The sequence below is a fragment of the Bufo gargarizans genome, chromosome 1 (assembly GCF_014858855.1).
Source record: "Bufo gargarizans isolate SCDJY-AF-19 chromosome 1, ASM1485885v1, whole genome shotgun sequence".
NCBI lineage: Eukaryota > Metazoa > Chordata > Amphibia > Anura > Bufonidae > Bufo > Bufo gargarizans.
In genome coordinates, this window is record NC_058080.1 from 314,307,046 (window position 1) to 314,325,134 (window position 18,089).

An 18,089-nucleotide genomic window follows, 5' to 3' on the forward strand; every position below is an offset into this window, starting at 1 on the left:
CTCATTCTCCGCTACCGACAGTGGATAGACTTTGCCACGAGGAGGAACGGCACCAGATTGTAACTCTATGGCACAATCGTATGGGCGGTGCGGAGGTAGGGCAACCGCACGCACCTTATCGAATACATCCCGGTACTCCTCGTATTCAGGAGGCAACAGAGAGTCCGAGGAAGTACACAGCAACTTGACAGGCCCATGGATGCAACTAGCCCCACACTGCGGTGACCACGAGAGGATCTCGGCCGATCTCCAATCGAAAATCGGATTATGCTTCTGGAGCCAGGGGTACCCCAAGACCACCGAGTAGTGTGGAGACGAAATAACCTGGAGACAGACCGACTCTCTGTGAACGGCACCAATGGCCATCCCCACTGGAAGGGTCTCCTGAGTCACGTGTGGCGGCAGAAGGGGTCTGCCGTCTATCGCCTCAAGAGCCAGTGGGGAACCTCGAGGCTGCAGAGGAATGGAATTGGCGGCGGCGAACACACTATCAATGAACAAGCCACCAGCACCAGAGTCCACCAACGCCTGGGTCGTCACCGAGCCCCCGACCCAGGAGAGGACAACAGTAATCAGTGGTTTGTCAACACGGGAAACCGGGGACGAGGAGACTCCACCCAAGATCTGCCCCCGACAGGATCTCAGGTGCGAGCGTTTCCCGGACGGTTCGGGCATGCCAACCGAAAATGCCCACCGAGACCACAGTACATGCATCGGCCCTCGCGTCTCCGGAGTACCCTCTCCCCCTCGGACAGGCGAGCAACCCCCAGCTGCATGGGTTGACCCCCAGACCAGTCATCCCCAGGAGGCGTGGGAGGAGAGGGAGGCACGGGTGGGACAGCAAACGTAGGCGCCAATCTGTTAGAAGGCCTCCGCAGGCTCTCCTTAAAGGAAGGTCTCTCCCTGAGTCTGGTGTCAATCAAAATCAGGAAAGAAATAAGGGACTCGAGCTCCACTGGTAGGTCCTTGGCTGCAATCTCATCCTTCAAGGCATCCGAGAGACCATGAGAGAAAGCAGCGACCAGAGCCTCATTATTCCAGCCCACCTCTGCTGCCAGGGTACGAAACTCAATGGCGTATTCAGCTACGGATCGTGAACCCTGTCTGATGGACATAAGGAGCTTCGCAGCAGAGGCAGCACGAGCCGGCACATCGAATACCTTCCGAAGAGAAGCAACAAAACCGGAAAACTCGGCAACCACCGGATTGTTGTTCTCCCATAAAGGGCTGGCCCAGGCCAAGGCCTTGTCCGAGAGCAGCGAGATCAAGAAGCCCACCTTTGATCTCTCAGTAGGAAAGGCATGTGGCAGCAACTCGAAATAAATGGCCACCTGGTTAAGGAAACCTCGGCACTGAGTTGGCTCTCCCCCAAAGCGCTGTGGAAGGGGGGCAGAACCGGTCATACCCCGAAACACCGCAGGTGCAGCAACAGGTGTCGGGGTAGACTCTGGCGCAACAACCGGAGCGGCAGTAGGAGCGGGCCCAGGAGCGACAACCGACCCATCGGCAACGGAAGCTAAATGAGCCGTGCGTTCAAGCAGGGTTTGTAACGCCACAGCGAACCGACCCAACAGGTGATCCTGCTGATCAAGTCTGGCAACCAGCGTAGGTAGCGAGGATGGCCCTGTACCGTCAGAATTCATGGCTTGGTCCTAATGTCATGGAACCATGAACCAGACGTACAACAGAGATAGGTGGAATAAGAAGGCTTTATTGAAAATCAAGCCGTAGCTAAAGTCCAAACGGATGGCTAAACTGAAGCAGGGTCTTGCGTAGTCAGACGTAGCCAGGATCAGGAACCAGGAGGGTAGTCAGACGTAGCCAGGATCAGGAACCAACGGGGTAGTCAGACGAAGCCAGGATCGGAAACCAACGGGGTAGTCAGACGTGGCCAGGATCAGGAACCAGAAGCAGCAGCAGTCTTTGAAGCATGTGCACACAGGAGGACCAAGCAAGGAACTGAAGCCACAGACCTTCTATATATATGAGCTAGGCATCCAGCTCCTCCCAGTGGGAAGGAGGAGCCGCAGGGTGGGAGGCTACAAGAACCCCAGAAACCAAGATGGCCGCCAGCACATGTCAAACGAAGGAGAACAGTGAGAAGGTAAGACCATGACAAGTCCAAAGAGAAACTCCCCTAAACTTTTTTCAGTTATTTTTTCTCTTATTTAACCCATAATAAAAGGCTATACTATAATAAATAATATAAAATCATATAACAACAATAAAAGGCCTTACTATATTGTACTAGATGATAGGTAGATGCTGGGACACAGCTGTGGCCTCAGCATGCTGATGTCTAGCCCTGTCAATCAAGGGAAGGGGGGAGTGCGCAGAGCACAGGCAGTGTTACAAAGCAGTGCTCAAATAACTTTGCATATGAATAAAAAAAAAAAAAAAGATTTCTCTGCAGCTGTTTAGCATATAGACCAAAGAAAGGAATACCGTAGTTTTTTATCTGTATGATGAGCCCTACCAGGCAGTATGTCTAGTTTAATAGGGTTAATGCTGACAGAACCTCTTTAGAAAGTAAACAAGAATATGGGATTCTAATTTACACATTCCATGCATTTATGGCACAACATAACATTACATTTTGGAAATTTTATGTTCAATTTATATGCATGTCTAATGTTCCCAGAAGTAATATTTTGTACTTTTCATATATTTTTTTAAAGTCTTCAAAAACCCAATAAACACAGCTAAGAGTTCTCATAGATGGAAGTGATAGAAACAGTAACACAATACCAGTGTGTTCTTCAGGGAGGAACAAAAATAGCAAACTTCAAAAAAGCAAAATATGGATAAATAGAATTGTAAAGAAGTAAATAAATGACAAAAAGAAAGCATTTAAATCACTAAAACAGGAGGGGTGCAAGGAAGCATTGAAAAACTATAAGGAAAAAAATGTAATATGTAAAAGACAAATAAAAGCAGCCAAACTAGAGACCGAGAGATTAAATGCCAAAGAGAGTAAAACTAACACTAAAATGTTCTTCAATAATATGAATGGTAAAAAGTATAAATCTGAAGGTGTCGGCCCTTTACAGAGTAATGAGGGGAGAGTTGCAGAGAGCGATGAGGAGAAAGCAAAGCTATTAAATATTTTTTTCTTCACTGTATACACAGAATAAAATAATGTCAGTTTAAGAATGCAAAAATAAATTCCCCATTAAAAGTGCCCTATCTGACCCAGGAAGATGTACAGTGGCATCTTAAAAAGATTAAAATAGACAAATCGCCAGGACCAGATGGCATACACCCCCGTATCCTAAGATATTTAAGTATATGTCATAGCCAGACCCTTATTTCTGATATTTAAGAACTCTATAATAACAGGAAGTGTTCTACAGGATTGGCGCATGGCAAATGTGGTGCCAATATTCAAAAAGGATCCAAAAACAGAGCCTGGAAACTATAGGCCTGTAAGTTTAACATCTGTCAGGGGTAAACAGTTTGGAGGTTTTCTAAGAGATGCTATCTTGGAGTACCTCAATGAAAATAAGCAAATACCGCCATATCAGCATGGCTTCATGTGGGATCGGTAATGTCAAACTAATTTGATGAATTTCTATGAATAGGTAAGTTCTAGACTTGGCCGAGGCAAATCAATGGATGTCGTATATCTGGACATCTCCAAAGCACCACATAAAAGGTTAGTATATAAAATGAGAATGCTTGGACTGGGGGAAAATGTCTGGGTAAGTAACTGGCTCAGTGATAGAAAGAGGTTATTAACGGTACACACTCAGATTGGGTCACTGTCACTAGTGGAGCACCACAGGGGTCAGTATTCAGCCCTATTCTCTTCAATATATGTATTAATCATCTTGTAGAAGGCTTGCACAGTAAAATATTATTTTTTTGCAGATGACACTAAACTGTGTAAAGTAGTTAACATGGAAGAGGACAGTACACTGCTACAGATGGATCTGGATAGATTGGAGGCTTGGGAAGAGAAGTGGCAGATGAGGTTTAACACTGACAAATGTAAGGTTATGCGCATGGGAAGGAATCATGCAAGTCACCAGTACATATTAAATGGTAAAACACTGGGTAACACTGACATGGAAAAGGACCTAGGAATTTTAGTGAACCGAAAACTAAGCTGTAGAAACCAGTGTCAGGCAGCTGCTGCCAAGGCCAATAACATAATGGGTTGCATCAAAAGGGGCATAGATGCCCGTGATGATAACATGGTCCTGCCACTTTACAAATCACTAGTCAGACCACACATGGAGTACTGTGTACAGTTATGGGCTCCTGTGAACAAGGCAGACATAGCAGAGCTGGAGAGGGTTCAGAGGAGGGCAACTAATGTAATAATTGGTGGACTACAGTACCCTGAAAGATTAGCAAAATTAGGGTTATATCAGCGGACAGTACAGACATCTCTCCCATCATCTATTTATCCCCAGGACTGTGACGAGGGGACATCCTTCTGTGTCTGGAGGTAAGAAGGTTTGTACACAAACATAGAAGAGGATTCTTTACGGTAAGAGCAGTGAGACTATGGAACTCTCTGCCTGAGGAGGTGGTGATGGTGAGTACAATAAAGGAATTCAAGAGGGGCCTGGATGTATTTCTGGAGCGTAATAATATTACAGGCTATAGCTACTAGAGAGGGGTCGTTGATCCAGGGAGTTATTCTGATTGCCTGATTGGAGTCGGGAAGGAATATTTTCCCCTAAAGTGAAGAAAATTGGCTTCTACCTTGCAGGGATTTTTTGCCTTGCTCTGGATCAACTTGCAGGATAACAGGCTGAACTGAATGGACAGATTTTTTTTTTTTTTTAGCCTTCTAAACTATGCTATTATGTTACTATGGAGTAATGCTTTAATAATGGTGCCAGTTACAATCAGAAATAATATATTATGAATCTTGCAGTCATTTTTGTTGCACTCTGCTTAAAAAAGTGTTATACTTCTAAAGTGTTTAATTAATTTGATCCTTGATTAAAACTATGTTATCCAAGATGTAACAGGTCGAATACTGACCTGGTTCATATGCTATGTCACAAGTGTTTGATCTATTGGACAACGGTTATAGAAAACATTAATAGATCAAGTGGGGTACTGATTAGAAGAATTCTGAATGGTCTCTGAGGGAGAGAACATTTCAGAATTGGTCATAAGGATATTGCGGTCCATTTTTTGTAAGGATTGTGTTTTCTCCTCTCCAGGGAGTTGTGGGGGGCTCTGGGATTTCCTGGTTTTAGATTAGTGATTCTTTCAGGGGAACTCTTGTCTAAGGGGTACGTTCTGTGGCTCAGTGGTCAGAGCTGGTGCCATGCAGCGCTAGGGTCCTAGGTTTGAATCCAAGCAAGGACAACATCTGCATGGAGTTGGTGTGTCCTCTCCATGTTTGTGTCGGGGTACTCCAGTTTCCTCCTACAATCCAAGGACATAATTAGATTGTGAGCCCCATTGGGGACTGCTTGATCCTAATGTCTGTAAAGTGCTGCGTAACATAGTAGAGCTATATAAGTGTGTAAACTAAATTGCTATACTTTAATATTTCAGTTTGATATGTGTAATCCCTTATTGATTTGTTGACTTTTTAGCTAGCATCAAATGAAACATTTAGGAAAAGTGTAGAGGTGTAAAGGTGTAGAGGTTTGCCATCATTTGCCTTTGTTCATTAAGATTTGATTCTGAGAATTGTAATTTACGTTGCTCTGAAGGCTGTGTTAAAATATGGACAGTTTAGAATAGAATTTATGAATGTGCTTTAAAGAACAGATAGGTCAGACTGAGGGTGAGGCAATCTCACCATCCTGCATGAATTAAATGCATCTCTAAAGTGGATACATATGTTGATATAACCTCCTGTGAATCGAGAACTATCTTACCACCTGCAAAAGCAAAGCACAGGAAATCATCCCCAAGGCCCAGTGCAGAAAAATTCCCATATAAGGCCTCAGTCTGGATAAATAAGTACATATGGCATGTTTGTAACACCTCTAGGGGAGAAACAAAGGGAAGTCTTCAGTGTTGCTGACCTCAGAAGTCACAGTATTACATGACTCAAATGGGGCAAACTTTGTCTTTTAGTGCACAAACGGTAAATTAGGGAAATTTCTACTATCCTTAAGACACGGAGGACCACCATGCATTACAGTGAAGTGACTTCACAACCCCAGGATGAGGAACAGACGCTTAAGCTAGGTCATTAAGCTAAAATTATCTGGCACAAGTTATTACAATTCAAGACACCATTCAAGTACATGCTGCCTTCCCATGTAAATAATAGTAAACCTGTGAAGCTTGGACAGAACACCCAGCTTGTGAAGAAGAGACATATAGGCGTAAAGTCCTGAATAGCAGTTTTTGAATAATGTAGCTAGAAGACTTGGAAGGTGGTAAGAAAAATAGACCTGACCACAACACTGAACAACAATTTTTTATATTCCTAAGATTTAAGACCAGATTTGGTGCCGAGTGAACTTTGCAAGAGGTTCCTTAATATTGAGAAGAAAGGAAATCTATACTTACGAACAATACACTGATTTCCGCCTGGTAGTGTTTTCCACCCTGGGCAACAATATGAATGAAACCGAGATCCACAAACATTTGGTCTAAAAAGAAAATAAAACAAAATTAAGCTTTATTTAACTGTGAATTATCTGAAAAAAATGCTTATAGGAAACAGTCATATGGCTTAAAGGGGTTGTCCGGGATTGGTGACATTTGTTTAATACCACCAAAGTCACCTTGTAGTGTATATATATCTGTGTGTTAACTTTATTTTTCTATTGTGATCCCCCGATTCATCAGATCCAAATTGCCAGACGGAAGTGAGGATTTTCTAAATCTGAGTGACGTACCGGGCTCTTTTGTGGAGAGTGAAGCCTCTTCTTCCGCTTCGGAAGGAGCCCGGTGACGTCACAGGCACACAAGGGCATTCTGCAGAGCGCAGGGATGGAGGTTAGTAAGCAGTAACTGGCAGTGCTAGGCAACACCCCTCCTCTGGGCTGGTGACGTCACCGGGCATTTAGCAGCGTTATCCTCTAAAGAAGGAGGCAGAGAACTATGCTATTTAGCATAGTCCACACCTCCCATCTACTTTATATATGAGTGTCAGGAGGCGGAATAGCAAGGAGGGGGAGGGATACATGGAGGAATGGAGACTGCTGTGACGAATGGCCTCGGCAGCGGGGATGGGACCCACAAGGCAGTGCGGCCGGAAATGACATAACCCAGTTTCAGAAATATAAACATTCCGTGGGGGACCGTAGCAGCACTGGAGAAGTGCTGAAAATATTGAAAGCCAACAGGGGGACATTGAAACTGCTAGACAAGGTGATATTGCATGTTTAAAAAATGTGTTTGATCCCGGACAACTCCTTTAACAAAGAAGGTTGGTATTGGTATTCTGCCATGGAACTTTCCATGCCAGGAATAAAATAAAGATCCTGTGTTTTATATAGTAAGGATGAAGCAAGGGTACCGTCAATATCATGACTTCATAGAACCAAAAGTCAACGAATGGTTGTGTGTAAAAATAGTCTGCCCCTTTTCATGGTCTATTTTGGCCAGACTGTCTAATAGGAGATGGAATCTTGTACCTGAAATAAACATTCTAGACTAGATAAGGTTATCAACTCAAAAACATTGGCCTCCTAATAAGAACACTAATGCTGCTGGCACCATCTAAGTTGTGTGTAATCTACCAGGTTATCTTACAGCTACTAACCAACAGATGCCTCTTTCACTTCCCAGTGTCTATTTAAAGGAGTTTTCCAGTTTCATGATATTAATGATGACCTATCCTGAGATTTGGCAAATCTCCTTAATTTTGCTGGTACTTTTCTGCTGTGGTTTTTCTGCATGACAATCCACATGGAAAAACATATGCAATCCGCAACATTTTCAGATAGCCTTTGAACAGGTTGTAGCATGCATTGAGATGTATAGTGTAGGCTAGCCTGTGCTTTACATAACAATGCCATGCTTGCAAAGAAGACTGTAAGTAATTTAAGTGCTGCCTCGTCACAGTACTAAAATATGCGTCACAACTGCGTCACAGTACTAAAGTATGTATGTATAACGATTGATTGTAATAAAGGTGTTTTCAATCAAAAATGGGGTTACCAAAAAGTTATGCAGCTTTTAATAGATATACTTTTAATGTGAGCCAGATAATGGCACATTTGGTGACTATTACGAAATAAAGAATTTGCAGATTTATTTTTTTTTTATTGCTTTGTATCTAACTAGGAGAACAAGGAGCTGAAATCCATAAAAAATACATGAAAATACACAGCCATAATACTCAAGTTTGGAAAAAATAGGGTTAAGGAAAGAGTAAGAGTAGTATTCCTCTATTGACATTGAACTTATTTAGGGCAGAAAGCGACTATACAAGTATAGAATAAGGCTGAATGGAAGTAAATATTCCTGTAAAGCTGAACTGTCACTTCTATATGGGGCCCTACTGTTTTTACATAGTGTGACACAGTAAGGGGTTGTGTCTGGCAAGGCAGGTATTTTCCTCCCAGCATGTGCAGCCGGGCTGGTTTACAGCCAGGTGAGGTCAAATACCGGACTGGAGTTTAAGTGCCGGTCCGGGTTTTGGCAGCACCTGGCCATCCTTAAATAGGCAACTGGGCTCAGCAGAGATGTCTCTGTTTTTAGGATCTGAGGCTTGGTACCGTGCTGGAGGGCTGAGAGCCACATGCTGGGGAAACAGGCCCCCTAAAGCCGGCTGTGGACTACTGAAGGCAGAACTGCCAGCAAGGTGACTTGTGTTATATGAACTTTCCATTGTGTGTGAATTAACACCGAGACTGCAAAGACGTGCTGTTTTGTTCAATAGACTCAAGTGTGAATAAACACTGATGGTTTGAGTTAAAAACTTGTATTTTGCCTCAGTACTGCGCCCGCTTACCCTATCTACCAGAGCGAAATCCCACAATTGGTGGTGGATGCGGGCATGAGCAGTCAGGCTGGCGTGAACGGCAATAATTTTGGTTTCTGCATTTTTCAGGCATGGTTGTATGTCGTACATTAAACCAGCTGTATTACAACCAGTGCCCCACGACAAAATGGAGGATGTTGTGAAGGCCCTCCTGGAGGCTAATCTGCAGCAGCGAGAGACAAACCTGCAGCAACGCAAGGCTAATAAGCAGCAGCAGGAGACTAACCAGTTGCTGCTACAACAAGTGATGGCTTTGCAGACAGCAGGAGCAACCCCGAGTGTCCATGATGCCCGGACAGCAGTCTGTGCCATGAGTCCTAAGATGACCCCCGCAGACGACATCGAAACCTACCTGGCGATGTATGAGAAAGTGGCCATCAGGGAAAAACTACCCGTCACCTGTGGGCTGAGGTCATCGCTCCATTCCTAGCATTCGATTTCCAGCGGGTGTATTTCGACTTGATAAGGGGCCGACTACCAAAAAGTAAAGGATGAGATTTTGGCAAAACTGGGGGTGAATGTGTAGGTCCGGATCCATCGGGTACATAAGTGGGGGTTTAAGCCGACTGAGCCTGCAAGGACTCAGAATTATGACTTACTCCACCTCTTGCAAAAATGGCTACAGCCTGATGTGCTGAGTCCTATGGCTATGCTGGATAGACTATTGGCTGATATGTTCTGGAGGGCTCTTCCACCCCCTCTCCAGCACTGGATAGGCTAGGTGTCTCCTGGCAACGCCCTAGAAATGGTGAACCTGGTTGAGTGCTACGAGGCTACTAAAACTGTTACAGGGGGTTATTTTTGGAGGGGGGCAGTCAACCCCTGTAAATCTCCATCCCAGACCCGGCGACTTGTACCACCCAAACCCACCCAGGGTGTACCCTCTACATATCTGGCTCTGATAGTCTGCTTGGCCATGTAAGAGCTGACTGTCCCCATCAGGTGGAACCCATGGATACTAACTATGGCTACCGTCAGTCACTATGTGCCAGGAAGCTTTGTGCAGCAGGTACCTCAAAAACTCTAAACCACCTTTGCCAGGTAGAGGTAGGAGACACTTCAGCGGAGGCTCTGCTGGACTCAGGGAGTCTGGTGTCCCTAGGGCTCCCCTGGTACGGTCAGCGTTGTATACTGGCCGGAAAGTCTGGGTCATGTGCATCCATTGAGAGTTAAAAGACTATCCCACGGAGCTGGCAGATGGACTCACAAAGTGGCAGTTGCCCCAAATATACACTACGAATTTATAATAGGGAGAGACTTCCTGGGCTTGCTGGTACTATGGCCTGCTATGAGAGTGACTGATACCCATGAGACAGGGGCAAACCTAGCAGAGTGACCCAGCTCAGGTGGGATACCAGAACCCTGGCAACCTGAGACCGAAGGGCCAGCAGTAGGGGTGACCGCCACTTCAGTGGAAGAGGGGGAGACAACCCTCTAAGTGTGATGGTGGGAGATGTGGAGGATTTGCCACTGGGTCCTGAATTGGCAGACCTCAATGTCTCCGGGGATAATTTTGGTACCGCCCAACGTCGGGACCCGAACCCTATCTCGCACATGGGAAAATGTGTTAATAGTACATGGTGAACCACAACAACCTGGGGCAGAGTCAGTGTTTCCCCATTTTGTGGTTCATCAGGATGTGTTGTATTGGGTAAACCAAATATGGGGTGAGCCTATTGAACAGTTGGTGGTCCCCAAGGCTTATCGCAAGCTTGTGTTAACTCTAGAACACCAACACATTTTCGGGGGTCACCTGGGGCTTCAGAAAACTCAGTATCGTATTCTACAGCGGTTTTACTGGTCTAGCATATTCAAAGAAGTAGAAGAGTTTTGTAAGTCTTGCCGGACCTGCCAGATAAATAGCCCCTAGCGACATTTCTGTAGTCCCCTAGTACCGCTCCCGATTATTGAAGTACCGTTTGACCGAATAGCTATGGACCTCATAGGCCCAGTACCAAAGTCCGCCAGAGGGCATCAACACATCTTAGTCATTCTAGACTATGCCACTCGGTACCTGGAGGCGGTGCCACTGCGACACACCTTGGCCAAACTCATAGCTAAAGAGTTAATGGAGATGTTTTCCCGAGTAGGACTACCTAAAGAGGTTCTGACTGACCAAGGGACCCCTTTTATGTCCAAGGTGATGAGGGAACTCCGTAAGTTGCTGCACATAAAACAGTTATGCACATCCGTTTACCATCCGCAAACGGACGGTCTGGTAAAAAAATTAAACTAAACATTAAAAAATATGTTGAAAAGGGTGGTGGCTAAAGATGGGAAGGACTGGGACCTCCTTCTGCCCTATCTCATGTTCGCAATGCGAGAGGTACCCCAGGCCTCCACTGGGTTTCCGCCCTTTGAACTGCTATATGGCAGACACCCTCGCGGTCTCTTGGACCTGGCCAAAGAGGCATGGGAACAACAACCCACTACACATAAAAGTGTAATTGAGTACGTTACCCAGATGCAAGATCGTATAAAGACAGTGTTGCTTCTTGTTAGGGAGCATATGGAGGCAGCTCAGCGATCCCAGAGTCGGGTCTATAATAGGCAGGCTTGGGTTTGGATCTTTAACCCGGGTGATCGGGTTTTGGTTCTGGTGCTGACCGTGGACAGTAAGGTTCCTGGCTAGGTGGCAGGGCCCTACGAGGTATTAGAGAAAATTGGAGATGTAAACTACAAGGTACACAAGCCAGGGTGGCGAAAGCCGCAGCAGGTTTACCATGTGAATTTACTCAAATCGTGGAAAGATAGGGAATCCTGTACAGAAGATACCCCATGGCCTGGTTTTCTAGAGGTACTGACCCCTCTGTCTGATGCAAGAGAGGCGGCTGCCACAGTAAAAATTGCCTCTCCTCTAAACAGACTCAGGAGGCCAGGGAGTTTGTTAGTCGAAACACGGATGTGTTCTCGGACCTCCCTGCATGCACTTCCATAATCCCGCATGACATTGTCACTGAGCCTCAGGCAAAAGTCCAATTAAAACCATACCGGGTACCCAAGGCTCGGCGACAAGCCATTTCAGAGGGAGTGCAGCTAATGTTGCACCTAGACGTCATTGAGGAGTCAAAAAGTGAGTGGGCCAGTCCTATAGTATTAATACCCAAGCCGGACGGGACGTTGTTGTTTTGTAACAACTTTCTAAAACTTAACGAGGTTTCCAAATTCGATGCGTATCCCATGTCCCGGGTATTTTTCTGTTTTGGACCTCACGAAAGTGTACTGGCAGGTGCCCTTAACGGAGGCTGCCAAAGAGAAAACTGCCTTCATCATGCCTGAGGGGCTGTATCAATATAAGGCCTTACCCTTTGGTCTGCATGGCGCCCCGCCACTTTTCAGAGATTAATGGACATTGTGCTTCGTCCACATTGTCGGTACGCTTCGGCTTACCTGGACAATATTGACCTCCACAGTACCGACTGGGAAAGTCACCTACCCAAAGTGCAGGCTGTAGTGGACTCCCTTTGGAAAGCTGGCCTAACCGCTAACCCAAAAAAATGTGTGATAGGGTTAGAGGAGACTAAGTACCTAGGGTATGTCATTGGGTGCGGAGACATTAAACCCCAAGTGAACAAAATAGAGGCGATACAGAATTGGCCCCGACCTGTCACCACTAGGCAAATAAAGTCATTCCTGGGAATGGTAGGCTATTACATGAGGTTTGTTATCCACTTTGCTACTCTAGCCGCGCCCTTGACAGGGCTCTTGAAGGGACGAAAATCAGTGATGGTTCGCTGGGTTGATCGGGTGGAAGAGGCTTTCTCCGCTTTGAAGTCAGCCCTGTGTGGGTCACCGGTTTTGGTGACGCTCGACTTCAACAGGGAGTTTGTGGTACAAACGGATGCCTCCGAAGTAGGCCTCGGTACTGTACTGTCTCAGAAAGTCAACGGGGAGGAGCATCCCGTTGTCTTCCTTAGCCTCAAGCTGACCCCAGCCAAAACCAGGTACAGTGTAGTGGAGAGAGAGTGCCTGGCTATCAAGTGGGCACTCGAGTCTCTCGGCTACCATTTGTTGGGGAGAAAGTTCCACCTGGTGACCAACCACTCCCCTCTCAAGTGGATGAGCCAGGCCAAAGACAGGAATGCCCAGGTCACCAGATGGTTTTTGTCTCTGCAGAACTTTAAGTTCTCAGTAGAACACAGAGCAGGCCGGTTGCAGGGAAATGTGGATGCCCTGACCTTGGTGCATTGTCTGGCGTGTGTCCATCCCCTCAGCGTTGAACAAAGGGTATGTGACACAGTGAGGGGTTGTGTCTGGCAAGGCAGGCATTTTCCTCCCAGTATGTGCAGCTGGCCTGGTTTACAGCCAGGTGAGGTCAAATACCAGACTGGAGTTTAAGTGCCGGTCCGGGTTTTGGCAGCACCTGGCTGTCCTTAAATAGGCAGCTGGGCTCAGCAGAGATGTCTCTGTTTTTGGGATCTGAGGTTTGGTGCCATGCTGGAGGCTGAGAGCCGCATGCTTGGGAAACAGGCCCCCTAAAGCCTGCTGTGGACTACTGAAGACAGAACTGCCAGCAAGGTGACTTGTGCTATATGAACTTTCCATTGTGTGTGAATTAACACCGCAAAGTTACGTGCTGTTTAGTGCAATTGCCTCCCTTGAACAAACACTAACGTTTTGAGTTAAGAACTTGTATTTTGCCTCTGTACTGCGCCCGCTTACCCTATCTACCATAGCAAAACCCCACAATAGGCACAGAGGTTTTGGTTAGATTGTGTATAAACCCAAAAGAAAAAAAGGTTGCACCATGTTCCATCCAACATAGTATCTATGTAATATGATGCATATAACACTGTACAGTGTCATGTGAAGTGCCTGTGTTTCCATGGAGCAAAGCACTAACCTGATCCAGTTTTACATTTCAGAAAAAAAGACCAAAAATGTAGGCTGTTGGTGCTGCATATGTCACTGTTTCCACAGATCTGCCTGTATGCATACAGTGTAAAGTCTTTGTATGTGAAAGTCTTTAAAGAGGTTTTCAAAGATGTTTTTTACTGATGACCAATTTTCTGGGGAATTCAAGTGTTTATTAAATCAGACATGTCAAAGAAAGTTGACAGGTCCTCTTTTAGCTGTCCGTCAGTCATAGCACCCACCGAAACTCTACAACTAATATGTAGCTAAGCACATGGCCTTATACAGAGTATGACCTAAAAAGTCCTGTTTTCAAACTTGGCATTTTTGTGTTCTGTGTCAGTTTTTAGATGTAAGGTTTCATAGCAGAATCGATCAGCTTAGCAGTATCAGGTGTTAAATAGACTTCTCCTTTTAGACTCAACTCCTGCTTTTGACTACAAGAAAAAAATACTACACCAAAACTGAAAACTGTGAACTAAGCAAAAAAGCTTGCACAAAAACGGCTTATATTATTCAGGACAGGGTCCGAAATTAAATAAATGATCACATCGGTTGCTATAGGCAACACTGGCACTTTATATTATTATTATTTTTTTTATGTGGAAGCCACTGCATTTGCTTAGCTCAGTACTCTCACAGGTTTTAAACCTAGATGCATGCATATTGTACTTTTATGCCCCTGTGACCAACTATAGAGAACCACTGATATATAATGTATAGAACAGATACATCCAAGGCTGAATTATAGGAATTAGGCCCTCCATCATATTCTTGGGCTTTTTTCATCTGTGTTTTGTTTTTTCATAGCTACACTTGCTGTTCTTGCATATAATGCTTTACCCAGGGAACTTTACAGACCTTCATTTGGCCTTGGATACAACCTACAATTACATCCACACACTGCCCAAATTGCTTAAATGGACATGGTAAGGGCATCCTACACTGAAAATTCAGTTGCGAAAAAACAAAAAAAGTGCCTGTGAACAAATACAGACAATAAATGCACATATTTGTACTGCTATCTATCTAACCAACTTGGGTAGTCAGAAGGCTCGGGCAAGGTGGAGGTGCTCACAAAATGATAAAGGGAAATCTTTGTAAATTCATTGAAGGTCCTTATCAATACTAGATATAAACCATTGATCTGGGCTTGTAGTAGGGCTTGGTAAATATGATTCCAGGACACTGTTATCTATAGACTGGATCAGCTGATTTCAGTGGGAACCAATATGTATGGTGGCCTAATGCTTTGAGTTCAGGAGAGACAGCTGTTGGCCAAAATATTGTTTATAAGGGTCAGTCTTAAAGGAAATGTGTCGCCAAAAATTTTGTCAGCCAGTTTAAACCATATACTAACACATCTCCTTTTTTTCTAATCTGTTTCTATTTTCTGATTGTAGATTTTTTTATTCTATTTTCTGAACTTAATTATGGGATCGGCCATCTTGACTAAGCTGTTCTTCACAGCATTTACACAGTATTAAGAAAATCACTCTATGGCAGCCCCATGGTCCAAAGACACAATGTGCAGGAGGGGACCTCATTGACTTATATGGGAGAGTTTTCTGGGCATGGTCTGTGACCTGAGCTGAGGTCATTGTACAAGGAAAGAATAGGTAAGCTTTGACAATCACTGATTGTAAGTGGTGGATCCTTTGTTATCTGTACACAGAGTTGATATAATTACAGGCAGAATTAGAATGAGTTAACTGCAGTAAAGTAATCTGTACAAACCAAGAAGTGGCGCACAAATTAGACATAGCGGCCAGTATGAAAACTGCAGAATTTTCGGTTTAAGTCTAAATATAAAAAGTGACATGGAAAATTATAAATAACGTCATCAAAAATTATTTTAAAATATGCAACATAAAAAGTGATGTAAACAGCAGGTCATTTTCTGATGACACATTCCCTTTAAGGATGCTTTACATGAGTAGAAAATGTATTTGATCAAATGACAAACTATTCAATATTCAAGTTTTTAGTGTTCAATTGACAACCCTTTAGATGCATAGAATCTTGTGTAGATCCTGTAAGTGCAATTGTGTAATAGATCTTTCCAGGCACACTGTTGGATTTCCACCCACTGTGAAATCATCTGTGCTATAAACTGTTTACGCCTGTGGAATTCTAAACGATGAACAGTGATTTATTTGTCTACATCAGCGATTCCAAGAGCTGCAAACTAAATTTTTTAAATGATTATCTACTCACGTAAACGGGCCTTTAAAGTGAGTAGATAATCAAAGATACAAAAGCATCTGTCACAAAAATACTGCTTTTCTCTAGAGCAGGGTTGCACAACCTGAGGCCCACGGGCCGAATGCGGCCGACAGAGCCCTGGTTTGCGGCCTCAGTCCTGCTAAGCAGAAACACAGCTGTGTTTCTGCCCGGAGCGCCACACGACGCACCATTACAGTTCCTGCTCCTGCTAGAGCGCTAGGTCCGTGGCTGTCAGTGACTGGGTTGGAGCAAGGGAGAAGACAGAAGAGGTTTATCAACGCTTCTCCTCAGATACGTGGCATAGCTCTCAATGAGCGCTATGTAGTTTGGACCTGGTGATTACATGATAAGTGGCCTGTATAATTGTGCAGCCGATCAGCTAATAATCGTCTGATTTGCATATTTTATCAGGATGAAAGATATACAATTATCGGCAGCACATCACCCTGTGTATTTAGGGATGTGCAACCAATTATCAATGTAACTAAATGAAGGAGGAATTATTCCTTCCCAGTCACTTTGCATTGACTTGTGTAATAGACCGATGCAAATGAGTGCTGATCGACATTTTTTTATTTGTGGCCCCTTGAAATAGAGTGATGTGACAAAAAAAGGGTTGTGCACCCCTGCTCTAGACCAATCATTATACAAGGTCTAACAATAAAGTTTGTAATCTCCTCATCGCAAGCTTGTCGGGGCAGCACCATACAGAAACTCGAGTATGGTTTCATAACCTTATCATATAAGCGTTTTACAGCTGTGTTTTTATAGAACCAGAACAATCTCATTTAGATTGGCCACTAGTAATGCCTGTGCGTGTTTCTCTATCCTGTCACAAGAATGTCGGACCTTAATTGAGAGGCCACAACAACGCATGTGCTCACACGGCACGGTCTTTGAGAGAGTTTTTATCTAGTAAACAAATAACTGTGTTGGGACACCCTTCCTATTCATTGGAATGATTTTTTTCTGTTCCCAAACATAAAGGAAATATTGACAGGAAGACATTTTGATTACATAAATGACATCAAAGGTAATACTACACCAGTGCTGACGGCCATTCCAAAAAAACTGTTCCAAAGTTGCTTCAAAGCATGGACGAGGTACTGGCTCAAGTGTATAGCTTCCAAAGGGGACTGCTTTGAAGGCAACAACAGTGAAATTCAACAATGAGGTATGTAGCACCGTGATGAGTTTTCAAACTTTATTGTCAAGCATTCTGTCCAAGCCTCTTTAGAGTACATTACAATTTAGCAGCTGACATACTCTGCTGGATCAGACTGGTCAGGGCAGATCTACCCTTTGGACTCATTCAGACACAAGCCAAGCCTTTAGACTAATTTGCTTCAAATTGCAACTTGTGAATGAACATGGCACAAAGAGGCAATAAAAAAATAAATGATATAATTTACCTACATACACGCAAGTAAACAATACCCTAAAAATACTATATTACTGAAATGCCCCCAAAATTGGGGATAGATACACTAAAATGTAGACTTTGAAGTTGGAGTTATGTAACAGCTAGAAAGTAAGAGCTATCACTTGTCTCAGTGTGCCTTTACAGGGACATGTCACTATAATTTTATACAGGTGTATTTTTATTGTGCTAACAATGGATGCATTTACTGAGTCAAGACATTTCTAAGACGTTTTATGAAAATAATTGCAGTGTCTTTCCGCTTTGAAGTAATTATGTGAAAACATTCTGGAAGCAGGGAAGAGGACATAACATTGTGCTTCAAAGACTCACAGGGTGCTGATCTCTCACCCACATCTCCTTTGTAACACCGATAGTATCATAAGCTGAGCTGCACATCTGTGTACCAACATCTATACAACCCACACTCAAGATAAACCACCCTCTGTCTCCTCTGAAGTTCATGTATTTTCATTGAAAACATCCTGCCGCTCAGACAAGCTATTTGTCTTATTGATGGTATCCATAGGTTTCTGCTCTACATCTGATGATAAAATTATTCTGTTTGCATATAGTGGCTAACATAAGAAAGAACTGTCACATTCTAAAAGGGAATGCCAAAAAGTTAGGGATATTTGGCTTTTGGGTGAAATTTATGGAAAACTTAAA

The 18,089-nt window shown here is 44.1% G+C and overlaps 1 protein-coding gene across 1 annotated transcript in view; it reads right to left on the reverse strand.

The window, feature by feature from the left end:
* Window positions 1-18,089, reverse strand: part of LOC122946111 (fibrillin-2-like) — a 160,276-nt gene that overhangs the window by 119,959 nt on the left and 22,228 nt on the right. The window contains exon 3 of the mRNA XM_044305466.1: window positions 6,496-6,578. Within this exon, the coding sequence (XP_044161401.1) occupies window positions 6,496-6,578 (83 nt within the window). The remainder of the gene's footprint in view (window positions 1-6,495; window positions 6,579-18,089) is intronic.